General features: G+C 37.4%; 1 protein-coding gene across 3 annotated transcripts in view; it reads right to left on the bottom strand.

Annotated features, from left to right (window-relative positions):
* triobpa (TRIO and F-actin binding protein a) overlaps nt 1–20,350 on the bottom strand; it is a 32,574-nt gene extending 12,224 nt beyond the window's left edge. The window contains exons 1-10 of one of the 3 annotated variants that reach the window (XM_087237821.1): nt 19,678–20,350; nt 15,881–16,031; nt 12,122–13,463; nt 8,036–8,201; nt 6,732–6,806; nt 5,917–5,973; nt 5,164–5,232; nt 4,955–5,044; nt 2,375–2,484; nt 961–1,405 (exon numbers count right to left, since the gene is read on the bottom strand). In XM_087237821.1, the coding sequence (XP_087093947.1) occupies nt 961–1,405; nt 2,375–2,484; nt 4,955–5,044; nt 5,164–5,232; nt 5,917–5,973; nt 6,732–6,806; nt 8,036–8,201; nt 12,122–13,463; nt 15,881–16,022 (2,496 nt within the window). In that variant the 5' untranslated portion in view covers nt 16,023–16,031; nt 19,678–20,350. Of the gene's footprint in view, nt 1–960; nt 1,406–2,374; nt 2,485–4,954; nt 5,045–5,163; nt 5,233–5,916; nt 5,974–6,228; nt 6,474–6,731; nt 6,807–8,035; nt 8,202–12,121; nt 13,464–15,880; nt 16,032–19,677 lie in introns of those variants that run through there. The other 2 variants (XM_087237819.1, XM_087237820.1) reach the window with 2 other exon arrangements.
* Nucleotides 20,351–21,135: the final 785 nt, after the last annotated feature.

The following is a 21,135-nucleotide window of genomic DNA, read 5'->3' as shown; positions in this document are numbered from 1 at the left end:
GTCTGCTGTTCAAAATTAGTCTAAAGCGATATCTGCTGTTCAAAACTAGCCTAGAGCAACATCTGCTATTCAAAACTAACCGAGAGCGTATGTTCAAAACTAGCCTAGAGCACCATCAGCTGTTTAAAACTAGCCTAGAGCACCGTCTAATGTTCAAAACTAGCCTAGAGCACCTTCTGCTGTTCAAAACTAGCCTAGAGCACCGTCTGCTGTTCAAAATTAGTCTAAAGTGCCATCTTCTGTTTAAAAACTAGCCTAGAGCTTGATCTGCTGTTCAAAACTAGCCTAGAGGGTCTGTTCAAAACTAGCCTAGAGTACCATCAGCTGTTTAAAAATAGCCTAGAGCACCTTCTGATGTTCATAACTAGCATAGAGCTTCACCTGCTGTTCAAAAGTAGTCAAGATCACTATCAGCTGCTTAAAACTAACCTAGAGCGCCGTCCGCTGTTCAAAACTAGCTTAGAGCACCATCTGCTGTTCAAAACTAGCCCAGAGTGCATTTGCTGTTTAAAACTAGCCTAGAGCGCGCTCTGCTGTTCAAAACTAGCCTAGAGCATCAACACTTGTTTAAAACCAGTCTAGACTGCCGTCAGCTGTTCAAAACTAGCCTAGAACTCCACCTGCTGGTAAAAACTAGCCGAAAGGACCTGCTCAAAACTAGCCTAGAGCACCATCTACTGTTCAAAACTAGCCTAGAGCACCATCAGCTGTTTAAAGCTAGCCTAGAGCGCTGTCTGCTGTTCAAAACTAGCCTTGAGCCCTGTCTGCTGTTCAAAACTAGCCTAAAGCACTTGTTTAAAACTAACATAGAGCAAAAAAATCATTATTATTATTGATAACTTGATAACTATGTTTCGTTTTTAACACTGTAAAATGATTTGAGCTGCTGTAAGAGTTAATCTGATCCCAAAAGTTGTTAAATTTTACATTATTACATCGACCAGAAAACAAAGCCCACACCTCTCTCTGAAGGGCCTCATTTGCCGCTTGTGGATTCTGGGAACCGACCAGTGACCTTTTCTCTCCAATTGGAAGCTGCTCAAAGTCTTCCCACTTCTTCTCGATGTCGGGCCCCGTCTTGGCTTTAGGAACCTGCAGCTGGGTCAAAACCACTGGAGTGCCCCCTTTCTTCAGCTCCACTTTATCCCACGGATCGTCGCCCTCCCTGTCGGAAACCCCCTCCTGGAACCACTTGGTTCGGTCCTCCAGACGCCGCTCATGCTCTCGGTCCCGACCCTCGCCTGCTTCTCTACGATTGGTTAAAGGAGAGCAAGTGATGTCGGGTTCATCTTCATACAAACCACCATCATCTGAGCACGGCTCACGAGGCGCAGGAGAGGTTTGTGATGGTGCATTCTGGGAACTGGAGTTTTCTCTGTCACTGATGTCACTGTTGTCTAGGTGTCTGAGAATGGAGACTTCAGATTAATACTTGGAGAAAAAAAGGAGCATGAGTCAAACCTAGGCTCTAGTTAATCATCATGGTTATTTCCATGCTTTTATAACTTCCCGCTTGGACTACTGTAATGCCCTTTATTTTGGGGTGAGTCAGTCTTTGATCTCTCGACTGCAACTGGTTCAGAATGCAGCTGCACGTCTTTTAACTGGCACACGCAAATACGAGCACATCACCCCGATTTTATCTTCACTTCACTGGCTGCCCGTGCACTTCAGCATCCATTTTAAGGTACTTTTATTTGTTTTTAAGTGTCTAAATGGTGCTGCACCCCTTTACCTCTCTGAGCTTCTCTGTCCCTACACACCTTATCGTTCGCTCAGGTCAGCCGACCAGCTCCTCCTGGGTGTGCCCAGGACCAGTCGAAAGCTCAGAGGGGATCGGGCTTTTGCTGTGGCTGCACCAAAATTGTGGAATGAGCTACCGTTGTACATTAGACAAGCCTCTTCCATCACTGTTTTTAAATCCCTTCTTAAAACCCACCTGTTCAATTTTAGCACAGCTTGAGATGTTAACATTTTATGTTTATTTATTTGTATTTTAAAGTTTGTTTTACTCTTTGTTGTCAGCACTTTGGTCAACTGTGTTGTTTTAAAGTGCTTTATAAATAAATTGAATTGAATTGAATTTTAGTTTAAAAGTCCAAAATCTTGCTGATGATTATAGAAATGTCTTATGTATGAATAAATACGTAAAATTATATGTGTTTTATAATTCAACCTGAAACCTAAATAAAAATAAACAGTTGTTCAAAAGTATATTCATAATCCAATCAAAAAAGACTCATTCACTACATGCGTGAAAACAGGAACATGAGTCAGAAATGCTCAAGTTAAACTTCATGGTAAATATTCAGCCATATTCAGAATAGTTATTTTCATGAAATCATCCCAGATTGCTTTTCAGTTGTTGTCTTACTGTATGCTGTCCGCTGAATCCCTGAAGGAGATTTTCCTCCTCAAAGTGTCGATCCAGTTCCTCCTGATTCTGGAGGTCATCGCCGACAGCGTCACCAGTCCATCGCGCATCTGCAGGCCGCAGGTTTATCACTCAGGAATGCATTCAGAATATTATTACAATTACACAATCTGATGCTTTCTTGACCCTTGTAAGTTATTGGGGAGGTTTTCATCCACTATGGGGTGATTTTGAGTCTTCATTTGACCACAACTTTCGCTGTGTTTCAGCAAATGGATTGATTGATTTATTCATTCATTTTCTTGTCGGCTTAGTCCCTTTATTAATCTGGGGTCACCACAGCGGAATGAACCCCCAACTTATCCAGCAAATTTTTTACGCAGCGGATGCCCTTCCAGCCGCAACCCATCTCTGGGAAACATCCACACACACACACTCATACACCACTGACAATTTAGCCTACCCAATTCACCTGTACCACATGTCTTTGGACTGTGGGGGAAACCGGAGTACCCGGAGGAAACCCACGCGAACGCAGGGAGAACATGCAAACTCCACACAGAAACGCCAACTAAGCCGAGGATCAAACCAGCGACCCAGCGACCTTCTTGCTGTGAGGCGAACGTGCTACCCACTGCGCCACTGCGTCGCCTAAGGATTAATTTTTGGTCACAAATCTTATTTTGACACATATTATGGGCAAATGCTTTGGAAATTAAAAAATAAAATCTCAAGAATACACAGCGGGAAAATTTACTACCCTTTTATTACTTTAGAGACTGTTTTTGCCCCAATGAGTTCTATTATAATCACATTTTTATGACAACATATAATTATTTATTTGTGATTGTTGGTGGTTTTCCCTGTTGTGAAGAGGTCTATTAGTAATTATTTCTGTAGATCATCAGTTGCAGTGCAAAAAAAAGCTAAGTTTGTGGCTTTTATGTGGAGTTATATGGAGTATAGTGTTTGTGTGTCTCTGTGCGTGTGTGAGAAAGACCTTTGCACACTTCTAAATAAATCTAAATAAGCACCTCAGATCTCAAAACATAGTAAACATAGTAGGTGTATTTATGCACACTATCATTATGCTGTTATCAGTGACAGATTTAGGCATGGGCAGTATAGGCGTTCGCCCAGGGCAGCATGGGGAGATGGTGCAAAAAAAGTGCCCCAGTTAAAGCTTTAGGATTAGATTTACTTTATGCAAGTGCATTAATTTAAAGTGTTTATTATCCCAGAATAAAGATGTTAGGGTCTATTTACATTTGGCGTCTTTTGTATGCGCAAGTTTGTTATTCTTTATATGCAATGGTGCAACCAAAACAACGCTAGTGAAAGCAAATTGACGATGTCAGAAAGCCATTCACACTCGCTGCTCCTGATCCCGGTTGTTAACTGTACATGCACGCCGATATGTGTCGACATGCAAGTCGACAAAACTAAAGTTTATATCATATGATGATGATGTTTCTTTGACTAAGCATGGCTATGAAGCAGAAAGGAGGAATAATCAGTCAGGGAGTTAGCTAAGACTTCATAACATTAGTTCTCGGCCATGAGTCGGGTCTAAGAGAAAAGATAATTCTATAAAACATATTTTTTTGTATTCTATACAACCGTCATAATTAATATTCATGAAAAAGTCTTAGAATATTATTCTAGTTGTGTCTTTACATTGTTTTTTTACATTGTGTTCCATTTAGGATTGATTTCTGTTATTCATTTAGAATAATAATTGCATAATAATAATAATAATAATTGCATAATAATAATAATAATAATTGCATAATAATAATAATAATAATTGCATAATAATAATAATAATAATTGTATAATAATAATAATAATAATATTAATAATAATTGTATAATAATAATAATCATAATAATTGTATAATAATAATAATTGCATAATAATAATAATAATAATAATAATTGTATAATAATAATAATAATTGTATAATAATAATAATAATTGCATAATAATAATAATAATAATAATAATAATGGCATAATAATAATAATAATAATAATAATAAACAAATTGTTATTTTTATTGAAAATAAATAAATATATTTAAATGTATTTATAATTATTATTTGAAATGTATATATTTAAAATATATATAGAAATATTTAAAATATACATAAAGTCAACCACATAGTGTCTTTATTTCTTGGGGGATGGGGGAGGTTTGGGGTGGTTTAGCCCAGGGTGCCATTTAAACTAGAACCGCCACTGGCTGTTATACTCCATAGAACTCCATATAAATACAGAAACTCTTTTGCACAGGCCTACCTAAAGGGTTAATATTGCCTACTGATGATTAACAGTAAAAATTACCAATTTTACCTCTTCCCAAAAGGGAAACCAAAACCACCAACAATCAAGAATGCATGATTATATGTGATCATGGCTTTGCAGTCAAAAAATGTCATTATAATGATAGTCAATGTGGCAAAACAGCCCGTAATCAAAAATGTCATTATAATAGAAGTCAATGGGGTTAAAACAGCCCCCAACATAACAAACGGGTAGAAGATTTGAACAATACACAAATATTAAAACATTTTCTCACATGCAACTGAAGTCCATAGTTTTTGTCTGCATCAAATTCCTCCACTCGCAAACAATGGCGCAAGTAAACCTCACCATCTGCTTCATCTCTCTATCAAGCAGAAACACACAGAGAATTAAAGACCACTATTATTAATTATTGAACATGTTTGAGCTTTCTGATTTTTGAAATATTTTAACTGCATGAAAAGTGTATTGATTTTAGCTCACCTCTTCAGCCTCAGAGTCCCTATAGTATCTTAATCCAGAGTCAGTGATCACAAACCAGAACTTTCTCCACTGCAAATAACCAAAACTCAGGTGTTATAGGTGTTTATAGTGTTCATTTGCATAAACATTTGCATGACAGTAAATTCATACTCACATCAAACCTTTACATTTATGTTTATCTAACTTTCCACATGAAAAAATACTATAGGAATTTACTGTAAATACTAAAGTATTATTGACCCATACTAAATTGTATCATACTGAATATATTATAATATTTACCACACTTTCCAAATGACTGCCACAGAATAATGGAGTATTAACTGTAGTGAACTAATAAATTGTACTATATATTGAAGTATACTATAGTTTTTACTTCGGTAAACTGTGTTGTATTGTAGTATAATCAACCTAGAGTTGCAGAAAGCTACAGTATTGGGTTGCTTATGTCTCTATAATTGTTGTATTACTGTAGTAACTACATAATTATCACAACAGATTCATTTTAAGCTGGTACAGATCAAAAACACTATAGTATTTATTAAGTTTGTTCCTCTTTTTTTCAACAAACACTTTTTAGGTAGCTTGGAGCAAAATCAAATATATTAATTAATATTAGATTATAAATCTGCAAGTGTAACAATTAAAATTATGAAATAAGTGTTCAAATTAAATATATGAAGCAAAGTTATGGCAACTAGCCTGATAAACAGTCATAGAAATAAATAAGGGTCAGCAAATCTGTCTCCTTACCTCCTCATCTTCATCCAGCAAATACATCCATCCCTTTTTACCGTTCAGAAGGTCAACCTTTTAATGAAACAGATACAAAACAAGTGAATGTAGCCGAAATGCAGCTCAATAAATCACGTATACACGATATCTAAGTGTATGAATTAATCCAAAACAAGACATGACATTCCAGAGCAGATCGAGTAAATCCAGAGCACGAGACATGCCAGTCCAGAACGCGCACTCACGCAACCGTGAGCGCGCATTTATACGCGCGTCAACGAATCATTTACTCAAACATTTTAAGTAAACACAAAAATATAAACGACTTACCGACATGTGTGTATCCGGATGTTGGCATGAAAGAAGGAAGAAACTGGTTTAGTTGCTCAATTCCTGCAAGTATGTTGTCATAGAACTGCTCGACGATCTAGTCGTATATTGAATACATACATATTCGCGGTCATTTAAGCAGTTTCCGCATTGAAATAGTGCTTTTATAAATATCTATGAATACAAACTGGTTAAATTATCCCTGCGTGACTAAACTAGCATCTCTAACCGTTGGTCATGTGACTGGAGCTTCCGTGAAGCAGCTCGCGGTTTGACACATTAACACTGACAGTACTGAATTGTGCAGCTTCTCTCAGCACAACTTACGCTTCAAATCATCTCTTAACTTTACTAAAACTTCGATATCTTGCGTTAGATGTGAATTATGTTCTGTCTGGATGCTCAAAAGTCCGTTCTGCGAAGATAAACACCTGCCTCTGAGCTAGAAACCTAATACCTCAGTGTTGGTTGGTAAACTAGTGGTGTTTGTAGGTGAGTGTTACCTGCATAGGAGGGGGCTTTTCTTGACCTCTGTGTCCTCCGTTTGTCATCCTAATGTCTCCATTTTTATTGGACTTCTAAGAACATATTCAGAAAGATACTAAAAAATTAAGTTATATAAAAATATAAAGTAGTCAACATTTGAAGTGGATCACCTTGAACTCCATCCCATACTTGTAGGATAGTTTGGTACGTTCAATAGTTTAGCCATGTAGTAAAACTGGTAAAACATATTCACAAATATACTTTAAAGTTAGTTAAACTAGTTTAAACTGAATTATATATATATATATATATATATATATATATATATATATATATATATATATATATATATATATATATATATATATATATATCACCTTTCATCAAAGTATTGATCTACATCCATTGTTTTTGGACAGTTTGGTAAAAGTTTTTCGATCCACTTCAAGCGTTTACTTATGTATGATGAGCTATATGTCAGTGTGTAGTTCTGTATAAGTGGTATGTGTACAACATAAGTGTTTATGTTATCTGTTTTGTGTGGGTTGTTAAAGGGTTACATGGGAAGATTTTTTTAATAATCTAAGATAATATTGCGCTAGGACGTTTTTAGCTGTTTGCTATGTTATTGTACTTGATTGCTAAGAGTTTTCTTATAAAAATTGACCATAGTTTTACTGTAGAAAAGGTGTAGTAACCATGATTTTTGGGTGCATTGACTACCATTTGTACTACCATTGCAGTTTAATTACAAATACCATGGTTTTGTAGCACACATGGTTTAGCCATGTCGTAAAACTGATAAGTTTCATCAAGGCTGCTAGATTATTGAAATGTGTTTTAGTGTCTTGCAAGCATGTTTTAGCATGTGACATGATTTTCGTGTGTTACAGAATGTTGTTAGTGTGCTTTTGAACATTATTGTTGTTAGCATATTTAGCACATTTCATCATTTGTCCCGATATATGACTGTTTTCATCTTTTATTTTGACAGGTTTCAGGTCTATCAAGGCATATTCAACAGAATGAATTCCTCTATTGAACTTCTTCACATATGAGTATACACAGCCATTAGAATCTTTTTGATATATAGATGTTAAAAACATCTTAAAAACAGTCTTTTTCTTATTATATTATTCTACTTTTTATGTATATTCATGAACACACTTGTTTGTTGAGCAGGAGTTTAAGCATTTTCTTGCATTTAATATTCCTATTTATTTCTCCCATAGGAAACTTAATCGGAAGTTCTGAAACAATCACAAAAGCGAGCGCACTTCGACATTGCAGAAGTCAGAAGGTCAGTATAAAACTCTGGCACCTGTGAATGGCCTGACGTGGTGCTGTTGGCTTTTGACGACCCTCCCATCTCTTTGTCTAGACGTCTCCGCTCTTTCTCTCTGCGGTCTCTTCCTCGCTCTCTTTCCCTTCCTCTGCCACGCTCTTCAGAAACCTCATGCTCATAGCCATATCTCCCATCCTCATAACTTTAACCACAGAAAGGAGAAGCATGACTGAATGGCAGACGTTTTGTTCTCATTCTCTTTCTCTCACACATGATCACGTATGCCAATGAAATGGTATTGGTGCTTTGATGGGAATATGTGAACCGCTCTCTGTATTTGGCTTGAGAGCATAAAGGAAGGCAATGCAGGGATTTGGGAGGGATACTGCAGGGATTTTTATACTTATAAAGATGTTTTTGTAACCATATATTCTATTTATTATACCTAGTACATTCATTTTTTAATAATTTTACAGATTTTTTGTGTGAAAAAAATGCTTAAGCATTAAAATACTAAAGGTGCAATGGGTGATGGTCTTTAGAAGCAATTGTTGTTATGCTGGTTGTCAAAGTCTTTACATCCTTATAGCAATAATTAAAAAAGTGATTTAAATGTGTTTATATGTTCTGTAGAAAGTGTAGGACCAAGAAAATTTTGTCCAATCAAAATGTTAAGTCCGAATGTTACAATAGGCCGTCCTATCTGCCTGTCAAATTATGTAGAGCAGTGGTTCTCAAACTGTGGTACGTGTACCAATAGTGGTACGCGGGCTTCCTTCTAGTGGTACACGGAGGAATGAAATATGTCATGTACATGCTACATATAATTCAAAATGTATTAAAAATTATGTATATAATATGCCATATATTATATAGGCTATATTTCTGAGGTAATCTGCAGGGTTTTTTAACTGTGCTGAGTTGTAGCTGCTTTACTGGGCCTACTACGCTACTGTATTTCAATACTGCTCATTTTGGTGGTACTTGGAGAAACAATTTTTTTCTAAGGTGGTACTTGATGAAAAAAGTTTGAGAACCACTGATGTAGAGTGAATGCAGGTCAATGTGGGACACTGGCTGTTTCTCAATTCCAAGAACGCAGAGAACGGACTTGCGTTCTTGTGAAGACCGGTCTTGCTAGGTCACCTCAGAAGAACGAACAAGTGAGACCAGGAGGACAGAGAAAGCGTCCTGTTAGAAATGAGATGCTGCGTTCTTTCTAATGGTCACATGACCCTTACGCATCTTTAACCAAACATTATTTAAACATTACAGCATTCATACAACGATTTATCGTTTTTCCCTTTTTCACAATATATACTCTGCATAAAAACTTACAAATATACATTGCACAATACAAATAAACCGATTTAAATAATAATTTCAGCAAATAAACACCCTTAATGTGTTTATTTATTTATTAAGATTATCATGGTAATGTTTATATTCACCGTGTAATTTTGGGAAACTCCTGAGGTAAATAAGTCATATCTCTGAACTTTTAAAATAAATCTATATTAAATGCTGCGTTTCCCACCTCCAGTTGCAATGACTTCTGGGACTTCTAGAGCGAGGTCGGTGCTAAGTGCATCGGTTTGTCCTCGATATCAAGAACACATCTGGGAAGTTTCACGCACAAGACTTTTGGCCAGCGGAAAAATTAAAATGGTCGTGCCCAACTGAGTCTGGTTCTCTCAAGGTTTTTTTTTCTTCACTCCCATCAGGTGAAGTTTTTTTTTTCCCTCTCCGCTGTCGCCACTGCCTCGCATGGTTCAGGATTGGTAGAGCTACGCACCGAAGAATTTGCTCTTCAGTGTTTGAACTCTCAGTAATGATTAAATCACACTGAACTGAGCTAAACTAAACTGAACTTAAACACTAAAAACTGAACTACACTGTTCCAGTTACTATGACCATTTATGTGAAGCTGTTTTGACACAATCCACATTGTAAAAGCGCTATACAAATAAAGCTGAATTGAATTGAATTGAATCCTCCGTTCTTGCGGTCTTGAGTATTGGAACTGAACTTAGGCAGTTGATAATGACATAACACTAGGACGCAAAATCGCCGAAGAACGCATATTGAGAAACAGCCAGTGAGATGACCAACTAACCTCAATTCATCCTAATACATGTGCACACTTCAGACAGAGAATTGCTGGCAAACATCAAGACTATACCTAATTATGCTTATATTATTAACTGTACTATAACGTTTTCTCTCTGGTGAATTTAAGGTGATGTATTGTAGTGATGTCGTCTAGTGTGTGTTGTTCATATGTTTAGGAGACGTGACTTTGGATGGAGATTTGCAGGGTAGGATGTAGGCTTTCAGTGCTATTAGGCTAAGGTTAGCAGTTTCTATTACACCTTTCGCCAAGCTGATTTCACCAAAGTAGGACATGTTGCTGGATTAACATTTATGTCGATCCTGGAACAACATTACAATCAGCCAATCAGAATTAAGGGATATGTTTACCGTTTATGTTATGTTTTGGCTTATGGTTAGGTTTACACACTTCTACATGAGTGTTATCCAACTATTATTCCCCTCTGATTTTGGAAATAACTCACAGTTGCATCCTGCTTTTCTCTTAAAGCTTGTAAACATTTGGTGTTTTGCAAAATGTTTACCATTGATTGATTATGGTGATGTTTTATATATATATGAATGCTTCCAAATGACTTAAGTCTTTAAACTTTGTTTATCACAGCGCTCTGAGGTTTGTTACAGGCTGTCAGAGACTCACGCATACTCACACTATGCTATCCGGACCGTGCCCAGGCCCATTTCCTGGATTGTATGAGAAGTGTGAGTGCTCTGAATCGGGCTCAGGCATGGTTCACTTTGCTGACCCTGGCCCAGTTGAAAAAGGTGTGCCAGAGCGTGATTCACTTGGGCAAAGTGCGCCTGAGCCCGAAACTGAAGAGGAGACGTGACTTTAACGAGACTGTTTGATATGGATTTATTCATCATTCTTACTGATTAATGAACGCAAACTGTCGTAGATTATTAAAGACTGCACGGCAGCCGCACATTTAGCAAACCTCCTAATTCCTGACTTTATGATTGTTTATGAGCATCAAAAGTGGCTGATTTGTTCGGCGAAATATTTGACTTCGTGTCACCGCATCCCAAACGACTAAAACGATATAACTAAAGCAGTCTGCACTGTGCTGAGCGAGAGCGCTTCTTACTAGACAGCATCATCATTGATGACGTAAGGGTGCGATGTAAGTGCGGGCTGTCGGGGGAGACGAGAGGGGGGGGCAAGCGTCCTTCGTCCCGCTTCAAGGCAACTGTACATAGTGTGAGTACGCCCTCACCATTGTGAACTGTATGCCAAAGCTGACTGGCCTTCTCTTATACAAGACGGTACACCCACTAGATGACTCTGGTCTACAAGGCTCTCCTGTGTCTGGTGGCTTTATACCCAAGTTCCCTTCTTCATAAGTCAAAAAGCAGTATGCATATGTTCAAGTAAATCTTATCATTTGACTGTTGCCCGGGTTCGAACTGAAATAGGAAGGCGAGCCTTTAGTCATGCCGCCCCCTCATCCTGGAATACTCTTCAGTCTGAACTAACTGTCTGAGCTCATCTCAATCAAGTCTTTTCGCTCTATCCTTTATAACAAACAACAACAGTCCATTTCTCAATGCATGTGATTTAAAAAATATTGTAATGTGGTATAGCTGAACAACTAAACTGGATTTTTTATTATCTTAACTTTTTGTTTACTATTATGTTTTCTTAAGTTGTGTGTTGCAGACCTTTTGGCCAGGTCACCCTTGTAAATGAGACCTTAATCTCTTGTTTTTATCTGGTTAAAAGAAACATATATGCCTGGATTAAGGGGTAGGGACTAGGTATGGATTACATTTTCAAACAAAAATGATGTTCCACAATCAACATAGATGTTAATTCAGGATCGCGTCGTACTTGGCAAAATCACGAGAAAAATTTTGAGAAAGGGATCCATAAATAGTACATCCTCACTTTTTTCTAGTGAAAATGCTAGAAGTCATACAAAGCATTCACTCTCACATCAGCCACAGAACCATAACAGTGGAAAAATGCTATCATAACATTCGGCTAATTGTTTGTTTGTAGTCTCTGACCTGTGCTGATTGTCTCTGCGTGGGCTCCGGCTCTGTGGCCTCCTCCTCACTATTATTGCTTCCTCTTCTTCAGGGTACAGCTTTGATCTGGGAATATCTGCTATGATCACATAGTCCTCGATGGTCATTTCTGGCACTGCTGGTTGGCTGGAAGACCTGGGGTTTTCTGAAAGGATTAGCGCCTCTAAGCCACGCCTGATGTTGCTTCTGCTCCGATCAATAGCTGGCTTGTCCGTCTCTGGAGTTAAGGTTTGTGATTTGGTCAAATCTGGCGTCGGTGCCTGATTTCGACTCCGCCTTGATTGAGCAATGCTTGGTGTTGATGCTGGGGAGGTGGGGCTTAGTGGAGAGTGGGTGGGACTTAGTGATTGACGCGAATCAGATTTGGATTGTTTGTCCGAGATGTCCGAGTAAACCTCATTCCTGCGACTCTTATTTTTTGACGTACTATTTTTCACAGTATCACGTTCATCGTAATTTCGATGAGGTGTCGAGGCACCACTATTTCTGCTGTTGCGACCAGTATTTCGACTTTTAATTGTGTCACAATTGCTTCCGGTTGGTGAGAAATCCCGGCTGTTGTAGCCAGATCTGTGACTACCACTTTTTCGACTACTGCGACCGCTGTGGTTGCGTTCGTTATAACCACCGTCATCAGACTGTATTCTTTTTGACCAGCCATTCCTTTCATCATATCCGTCTGATTCTGCCGAACTCACAATTGATTTGAGATTCTTATACAGCTTTTCTGAATCCAAGCTGTGCCCGTAGGAGCTCTGGGAGGGGCTTCTTTTGTGGGCGGGGCTATAGGAATCTGCATATTTATTTGTACCTGAGCTTCGTGAAGGCGATGAGGTGCGCGTGGCTATCGAATCCCGTCTTCGTGATGGCGTGCATTTACCTGAAGCCTGCTGAGAGGACATACGATGACCGTGTGTAGAAGAGCCTCTCCGATAAGACGAACTTCGCGATTCCCCTCGCCTCTGTGGAGAGATGTTTGAAGATCTCGGGCTGCCAGAGCGAGGGCTTGCACGTGATTGGCTGTCTCCACGTCTGAAATTTGAATAACTCATGTGTCGCTGGGGGGAGAGGCCACTTATTGCCTGCTCACTGAGATTGTCATAGCGCCTCCTATAGGATGGGAGGCCCAGATCAGGATTTCGGAAGGGGATGGCGGCTTTGCGCTCAGGACTGTGGTTGGCTGGAAGTGCATGCCCTCTTTCATAATGGCGCACTGGAGATGAAGAACTGCCGTCGTCCTGTTCACGGTCTTGTGAGAGGAAGCGATTGGCTCGCTTAAAAATGCCACGACCGTTGCTTTGTTCTGTTTCTCTTCTTGTCTCTGTTTTGAGGAAGACAGTATCGACACACACAAAATAAATGTATAATTGATTTTAAATTATTATTCAAATAAATTCAAGTTCATTTGTAAAGGACTTTTCGCAATAATCATTCTCTAAAAGCAGCACTATTGCAGTACAATCAAATTCGGAAAAGTTAAAGTTATTAGTTATCATAACTTAGTTGATAATAACTTTTAACTAATTAACTAGCTGGTAATAACTTTTAACACTAAACATAAACTGTTAATAAATCTGTAAATTTATGGTTTAATTTATGGGGTGCCGACAAAAACACCCGTAAAATAACGGCCCTTAAATTACAGAAATTTACTGTAAAATAACAGAGGTTGAATTACAGAGATTTAAATGTTAGGAAATTTCTGTAATTTAACGGCCGTTATTTTACGTTAAATTTCTGTAATTTTAACTGCTGTTATTTTACATAAAATATCTGTAATTTAACCGCTGTTATTTTATGTAAAATAACTGTAATTTAACTGCCATTATTTTACGTTAAATTTCTGTAAGTTAACTGCTGATATTTTTTGTTAAATTTCTGTAATTTAATGGCCGTTATTTTACGTTAAATTTCTGGAATTTAACGACTGTTATTTTACGTTAAATTTCTGTAATTTAACTGCCCATATTTTTTGTTACATTCTTGTAATTTAATGGCCGTTATTTTATGTAAAATTTCTGGAATTTAACGGCCTTTACTTTACATTAAATTTCTGTAATTTAACGGTCGTTATTTGACATTAAATTTCTGTAATTTAACGGCTGTTATTTTACGTTAAATTTTGGTAATTTAACGGCCATTATTTTCCCTCTTTTTCCAGCACCACAGCTACTGGAAATAAACCGTACAATTACAGATTTTTTTTACAGTCTAGTTAACCTGCAGTTATAAAGTATATAGGTGGTGTATCTATGTGTACATGTTCGATGAAGTGTATTAAGTCTATATTGTGTATTTATTGTTTATTGCATAAACGCAACAAAACGCTATATTCTTAGGGCCCATTGACATCAAGAATAATGTCCATTTAAAGGCACAACATGTGAAAAAAACACTAAAATATTAAACAATTATTATAACAATATGTTTTACTGACTTATGTACTTTCGTTATCACAAATGTTTCAAAGAATTTTTTAATTCAGCTATTTCAATTAGTGTTCGGAGTGTGTGCTGTGCATTGATGGATTTGCTCTTCAGTGTTTGGACTCTCAGCAGTGAATATTAAACCACACTAAACTGAGCTAAACTGAACTTATAGTTTCAAATCACTATAATCTTTCATGTGAAGCTGCTTTGATACAATCTACACCGTAAAAGCGCTATAGAAATAAAGGTGAATTGAATTGAATATTTAAAGCGGTTTCCACATTATTATAACAACATCTGAGATCTTGCATACAGTCATTGCATAAAATTTATAATTGCTTGACATTGCAGCCCGCCGTTATCAATGGAAAAATGTATTCAAACAAACATCTATACCAGCAGTGGGCGAAATAAGTATTGAACATGTCATGTTTTCTCCTGGGAATAATATTTCTAAAGGAGCTGTGGACGTGGAATTGAACCAGGTTTTGGTTAAAACCCAAATAATACAAACATAAAAATAATTTTTTTTTAAATTGAGTTATGTATAATAACTATGAAATGAGACAAGTAGAAAGTACTGAACTACTGAAATGTATTTAATACTTCATTTGAAAGGCTTTTTTTGTTGATGGCAGCTTAAAGACGCCTTTCATAGGGAGAATAAAGTCACATCTGTTGCTCAGAGTTTTTACAGACTTCATCACAGTGTCAAAATCTGGATGCTTCTGTGGGTCTCTTCTATCAAATCGGATCTTTAATTTGTATTTTCTATTGGATTCGGCTCAGGTGATTGGCTGGGCCATTCTACAGCTTGATTTTCTTTCTCTAAGAGCATTAGAGAGTTTCCTTGGCTGTGTTTTGTGTCATTCTCTTGCTGAAATGTCCACTCTGGTTTCATCTTTACCCTCCTGCTAATGTAGATGTTGGACTGAAGCTGCTGATATTCATTTACATTGAGGAAGGGCTGAGCTGCTGAAGAACTACTGAGAGATTTCAGCTGCTGTCTGGGCTTTCTCTGCTTTTCTTCACCTCCCTTTCTTCATGTGTTTCATACCTTTTCCCTGTCTCATTTCATTTTATTATACATAACTTATTTTGTAAGCTAATTAGATTTGTTTTCTTTGCATTTTTGGATTTCTTTGGTTGTTACCAACATCTGGGGGAAAATTCAAGTCAACGGCCCTTTTAGAAATTTGTTTTCTGCAAAAAAATGGTGACAAGTTCACTACTTTTTCCCCCCGCTGTATGAAAAGTGACCCTGCTGTATTTAACAAATGCTCAGGTTAATGTGAATGATAAACCTCACCTGTGTGTTGTTGGCTGACACTTTCTCTTCTGCTCATGCTAATGCTTCCTCGTCTGCTAGCGTTGGCGCTTTCTCGTCTGCTCGGCATTTCTATAACAGAGCGGCTTTCTGAGCGCTGGAGAGACGCTTCCAGTCGAGTCATGCTTTAGATCTGACACAGAGAAACGTACAGGTTCAGTACGGATGGTTTCTAGATCATAGGTCTGATTTCCAGGACCACATTCAGAGGAAACGCTTTGCTCTAGAGCTGTTTCTTGGGTCTGCACATAGAAATTATTCTTCATTTGTTGACTAGTGATATTCATCTTTATTATTAGTCCTTTTGTGAATTTCTTAAGTGATGTTTAATAGAGTAAGATTTTTCCACATTTACATTTAGTCATTTAGCAGACGCTTTTATCCAAAGCGACTTACAAATGAGGACAAGGAGGCAATTTACACAACTATAAGAGCAACAATGAATAAGTGCTGTAGGCGTGTTTCAGCAAAACATTAGTATATATATATGTTGTTTTTTTTTTGTAGTTAGTTGAGGAGTCAGAGAGGGAATTGCAGATTAGGAAGGGAAGTGGAGACTAAATAGTTGAGTTTTCAGTCGTTTCTTGAAGACAGCGAGTGACTCTGCCGTTGTGATGCAGTTAGGGAGTTCATTCCACCAACTGGGTGTTCGGGAAAGTGATTTCTTCTTTCTTTGGGATGGAACCATGAGGCTTCACAAAGTTTCTGGAGGGCACATAAATCTTCAGAAGTGAGAGCAGATAAGATGGAGCACAGCCAGAAATCGCTTTGTAAGCAAACATCAGAGCTTTGAATTTGATGCGAGCAGCAACTGGCAGCCAGTGCAAACGGATGAGTAGCAGAGTGACATGTGCTCTTTTAGGTTCATTAAAGACCACTCGTGCTGCTGCTTTCTGAAGCAGCTAAAGAGGTTTGATAGAGTTAGCTGTAAGCCCCGCTAGTAGAGAGTTGCAATAGTCCAGTCTGGAGCAAGAGCTTGAACAAGGAGTTGAGCTGCATGTTCAGATAGAAAGGGTCGGACCTTTCTGATGTTGTAGAGTGCGAATCTGCACGATCGAGCAGTTCTAGAAATGTGGTCAGAGAAGTTTAGTTGGTCATCAATCGTTACCACCAAATCTTTTCACCGTTTTGGATGCAGTAATGGTTGCCCCGTCCATCTGGATTGAAAAGTTGTGATGTAGAGTCGGGTTAGCAGAAACTTCAAGCATTTCCGTTTTCGCGAGGTTAAGCTGAAGATGATGATCTCTCATCCAGTGTGAATTGTCTGACAGGCAGGCTGAGATGTGAGCTGGAACCGAGGGATCATCAGTGTGAAAAGAGAGGTATAGCTGGGTATCATCAGGATAGCAGTGGTAGGAAAATCCATGTTTCTGGATGACTAAAGATCCTAAAGATGTTGTGTGGATGCAAGAGAAGTGGCCCAAGAACAGAGCCCTGTGGTACCTCAGTGTTTAGATGCTGTAGGTTGGACACCTGTCCCCTCCACGTTATTTCCTATTAATTTTTTTCCTCTGGCCTGAAAGTCTTTTAGTTTGGCTGGATTAAAAAATAGTTTTTAATGATGAAAAATCTGCTAAGGTCAATATTATTAGTTATTATATGTTACTAATATTGGATATCAATATAATATTTAAATCATGCTCCTGTTTTGTAACTAAACAATTACCTATTTGCCCAAATTGTTCTCAACTTGTCAACAATAACATAAATTCTCGTTCAGTCGACATGTTTACTACTGCAGAGAGGTTTAATAGTAGTCGATTAAAGCAGATGGTGCAACACTCTCTAATGAGTGTCTGTCTTTGTCCATTATCTGAATTAGACACGCTCAAATAACATATTGACGTATTTCCAATAGTGTTCGGCTCAACTGCAGCTCCAGGACATTGATACTAATCTGAAGAAACTGATGTGTGCCAGTGTGTGAGCTATTATCAGCGTACTTCATTAATCAAGGAACGTTTTAACCAACTAAATGATATGTACCCTTGAGGTATTAATAAGGACCATTTAGGTACAAATTTGTACCTTTTAAAAGGTACCACCTCAGTGACAGCTCCCATTTCTTTATTTCTGAGAGTGTACAAACCATTAGGTTTTATTCTTATGAACTATAATACAATTTACTATATTTCCTTATGTTTTTATATTTTAATAAGTCAAAATTAATGTTGCTTTATTTGATGAACAAATTCTGTAACATACAATGTCAAATGTTTTTGTTTTATCATTTTTATTTTAAGGCCATTTTTTGTAATTGAAGTTAAACTACATGAAAATTATACAATGTATTAAATAACTAAATATAGGTATATACTGAATAGACCCTTTTAATGCAGGGATGTCATTGGCCCATGAACATTTCTTGCTTGTCGTCAAACTGTTTCATAACTGAGGTGACTCAATCATAATGTTAAATTAAAACAGCTATCATTACATAATTTATCAATATGTGGACCTTTTGGGATTCTGGGAAGCTATGAAAATTAAAAATGTAAAACAGAAACTACGTTGGGACTGTTGTTACTGTTTACATCCCTCAAAATGGTCTTTGCATACATTTTAAATGCGACGATCTGATTTAATTAAATAAATAAATAAACCTGTTATTATTATCACCATTATTATAATTCTAAAGTAAATGAACTATGTGTAGGGGGGTCACTGTGGCACAATGGGAATCACGATCGCCACCGTGACACAAGAAAGTCACTGATTCGATTCTTGGAAGGGCATCCGCTGTGTAAAGCATATGCTGGATAAGTTCATTCCGCTGTGGCGACCCCTAATTAATAAAGGGACGTAGCTAAAAAAAAAAAGAAATTGAATAAATGATAGAATGAACTTTGTGTTTAACAATAAAAATTAAGTTGAGTCTCTTTTTTTAGCAAGTTAACACTTTTTTTTAACACACTTTATATATATATATATATATATATATATATATATATATATATATATATATATATATATATATATATATATATATATATATATATTTACACACACACTGTATGACATGAGTTTTATTACTTGTTTATTTTATATGCTTTTTTATTAGTAATTTTTAAAGTACTTTTTATTTCAGCTACACTATAATCTTAATTTATAGCAAAAAAAAAAAAAACACGTTCTGACACACACAGATTGTCTTTTTGCCATTAGTAAACTTCGTCTTTCCATCTAAATCACTTTTATTTGCATGTGAAGAAATAAATGCACTTAAAACATATATAATAATAATTATCTGATATTGTTTTGTTGTAGATCTGCTCTTCAAACCTACAGCGCATCCTCCAGACTGACGCACACGTGCTCCTGGATGTCAATTGGCCAAAATACCGGCGGACAAATTGGCATCTCATCGACTATACATGTTCAGCACACGTCGCCTTAATTTCCCTGATTGGCAGATTGTGACAGAATCCAAGCGCCCCTGAATAATTTACACCGCCGAGGTGAAGGTAGAGACTTTTAACTCCTAAATACAGCGATAAGTGCAATCTTAGCAGGATCTGTACCAGAAACAGGATATTTTAATGTAGCTTGTGGGTTAAACAAGTTCCTCGAGGCTTAAAGGTTAGATGGATGTTATGCCATCAGAGCTCAAGCAACTAATCAAGCTGTGTTATGTAGTCAATTATTTCGGGTGGAAGTTAGAAACCGTACATTTGCATGCGTGGTTAGCAAGACACAACAGTGGTTTAAGCAAAAAAACAATCAGTATAGAATACAACAAAGCATAAATCAAGCTGGAAGTCATCAAACAAAGCACAAACCTTCTCCCGAGACTTTCCTAATGGCCTTGCCGGCTTCTTGTATCTCTGTCTTCTGTCCATCTCTGTGGCGTTCCTGCTCTTGCTCTTTCCTTCATTACTTTAGCGCCGGCTGCTGTAACTCAAGCTAGACTCTGCCTCTCCTCATGACTATTTCATCACACCTGGACTGTTGCACCTGAGTCCTGTTCCTTGCTCACCTGTTCACAGATCACATGTTCTTCTCCTTCAGCACATATCGGCGTTCATTTATTTCCCGCTCTTCCTGTACAATCCTCTAGTCAGTTTGCTAGCGAGCTGGTATAGCCTAGTACAATGCACATGAATGTCTAGCATCCATGCTAAGTTGGACTTGACTTATGCGTTTTGAGTTGTATTTTAGCAACTACGCTGTGCTTGAATATAGGGTTACCGTGTCCGTTCCCTGAGGACTCTACGTGATCGGCTCATTAAAATGCAAAGGGATCACAGAGCAAACCTCTTATTCCCTTCTTTGTTTTCCATGAAGTCACGCCGATGCCAGCTCAAGATCTAGTGCTAATTGAAGTGCAGAACACTTAGCCAGTTTGATCTTGGGTTGCTCGCGTGAAGCTACGTCTCTGAGTTTGGCAGAGGCCTTCCTATGAAAGAGATCCTAAGACTGCTTACTTGAGTCTTCTTTGCATTCTAAAAAAAAGCTGGGTTGTTGTAACTTGAGGTTGGGTCAAACATGGACAAAGCCAACCATTGGGTTAAAAATGTCATTTAAAATTAAATGGAATAAATGGTAACACTTTATTTCTACAGCAGCAGTTCGCCAGTGACTTACTGTAAATCAATTACAGCAATACCGTAGTTACATTCACAGCATCATTTATCTTGCTGTATATGTATTTACAGTATTGTATATCTTTACTGTTACTTCACAATGCAACTTTAAAGTGCAGTAACACACTGCATAGCTGCCCTACAGTAAATTTCTGTGCATGTTATAGTTCAGTTCACCAATAACTTACTGTAAATCAATTACAACAAGAATACTGTATTTACATTTACAGCACCATTTACCTTGTTGTGCATGTATTTACATTATTGTATATCTTTACTGTAAATGTACAGTAATTTTCGCAATGCAGGTTTAAAATACAGTAACATACTGTATAACTGTCCTACAGTAAACTTCTGTGCATGTTATAGTTCAGTTCACCAGTAACTTACTGTAAACCAATTACTGCAAGAGTACTGTATTTACATTTACAGCACCATTTACCTTGCTGTGTATGTATTTACAGTATTATACGTATGTACTGTGAAATACAGTAATGTTTATAATGCAGCTTTAAAATACAGTAACATACTGTATAACTATCCTACAGTAAATTTCTGTTCATGTTACAGTTCAGTTTACCAGTAACCTACTGTAAATAAATTACCGCAAAAATACCATATTTACATTTAAAGCACCATTTACCTTGCTTTATA

Source organism: Danio rerio, chromosome 1 (genome assembly GCF_052040795.2).
Source record: "Danio rerio strain M-AB ecotype USA chromosome 1, GRCz13ab, whole genome shotgun sequence".
NCBI lineage: Eukaryota > Metazoa > Chordata > Actinopteri > Cypriniformes > Danionidae > Danio > Danio rerio.
The sequence above is the reverse complement of the archived record's forward strand: the minus strand, read 5'-3'. Positions and strand labels throughout refer to the sequence as shown.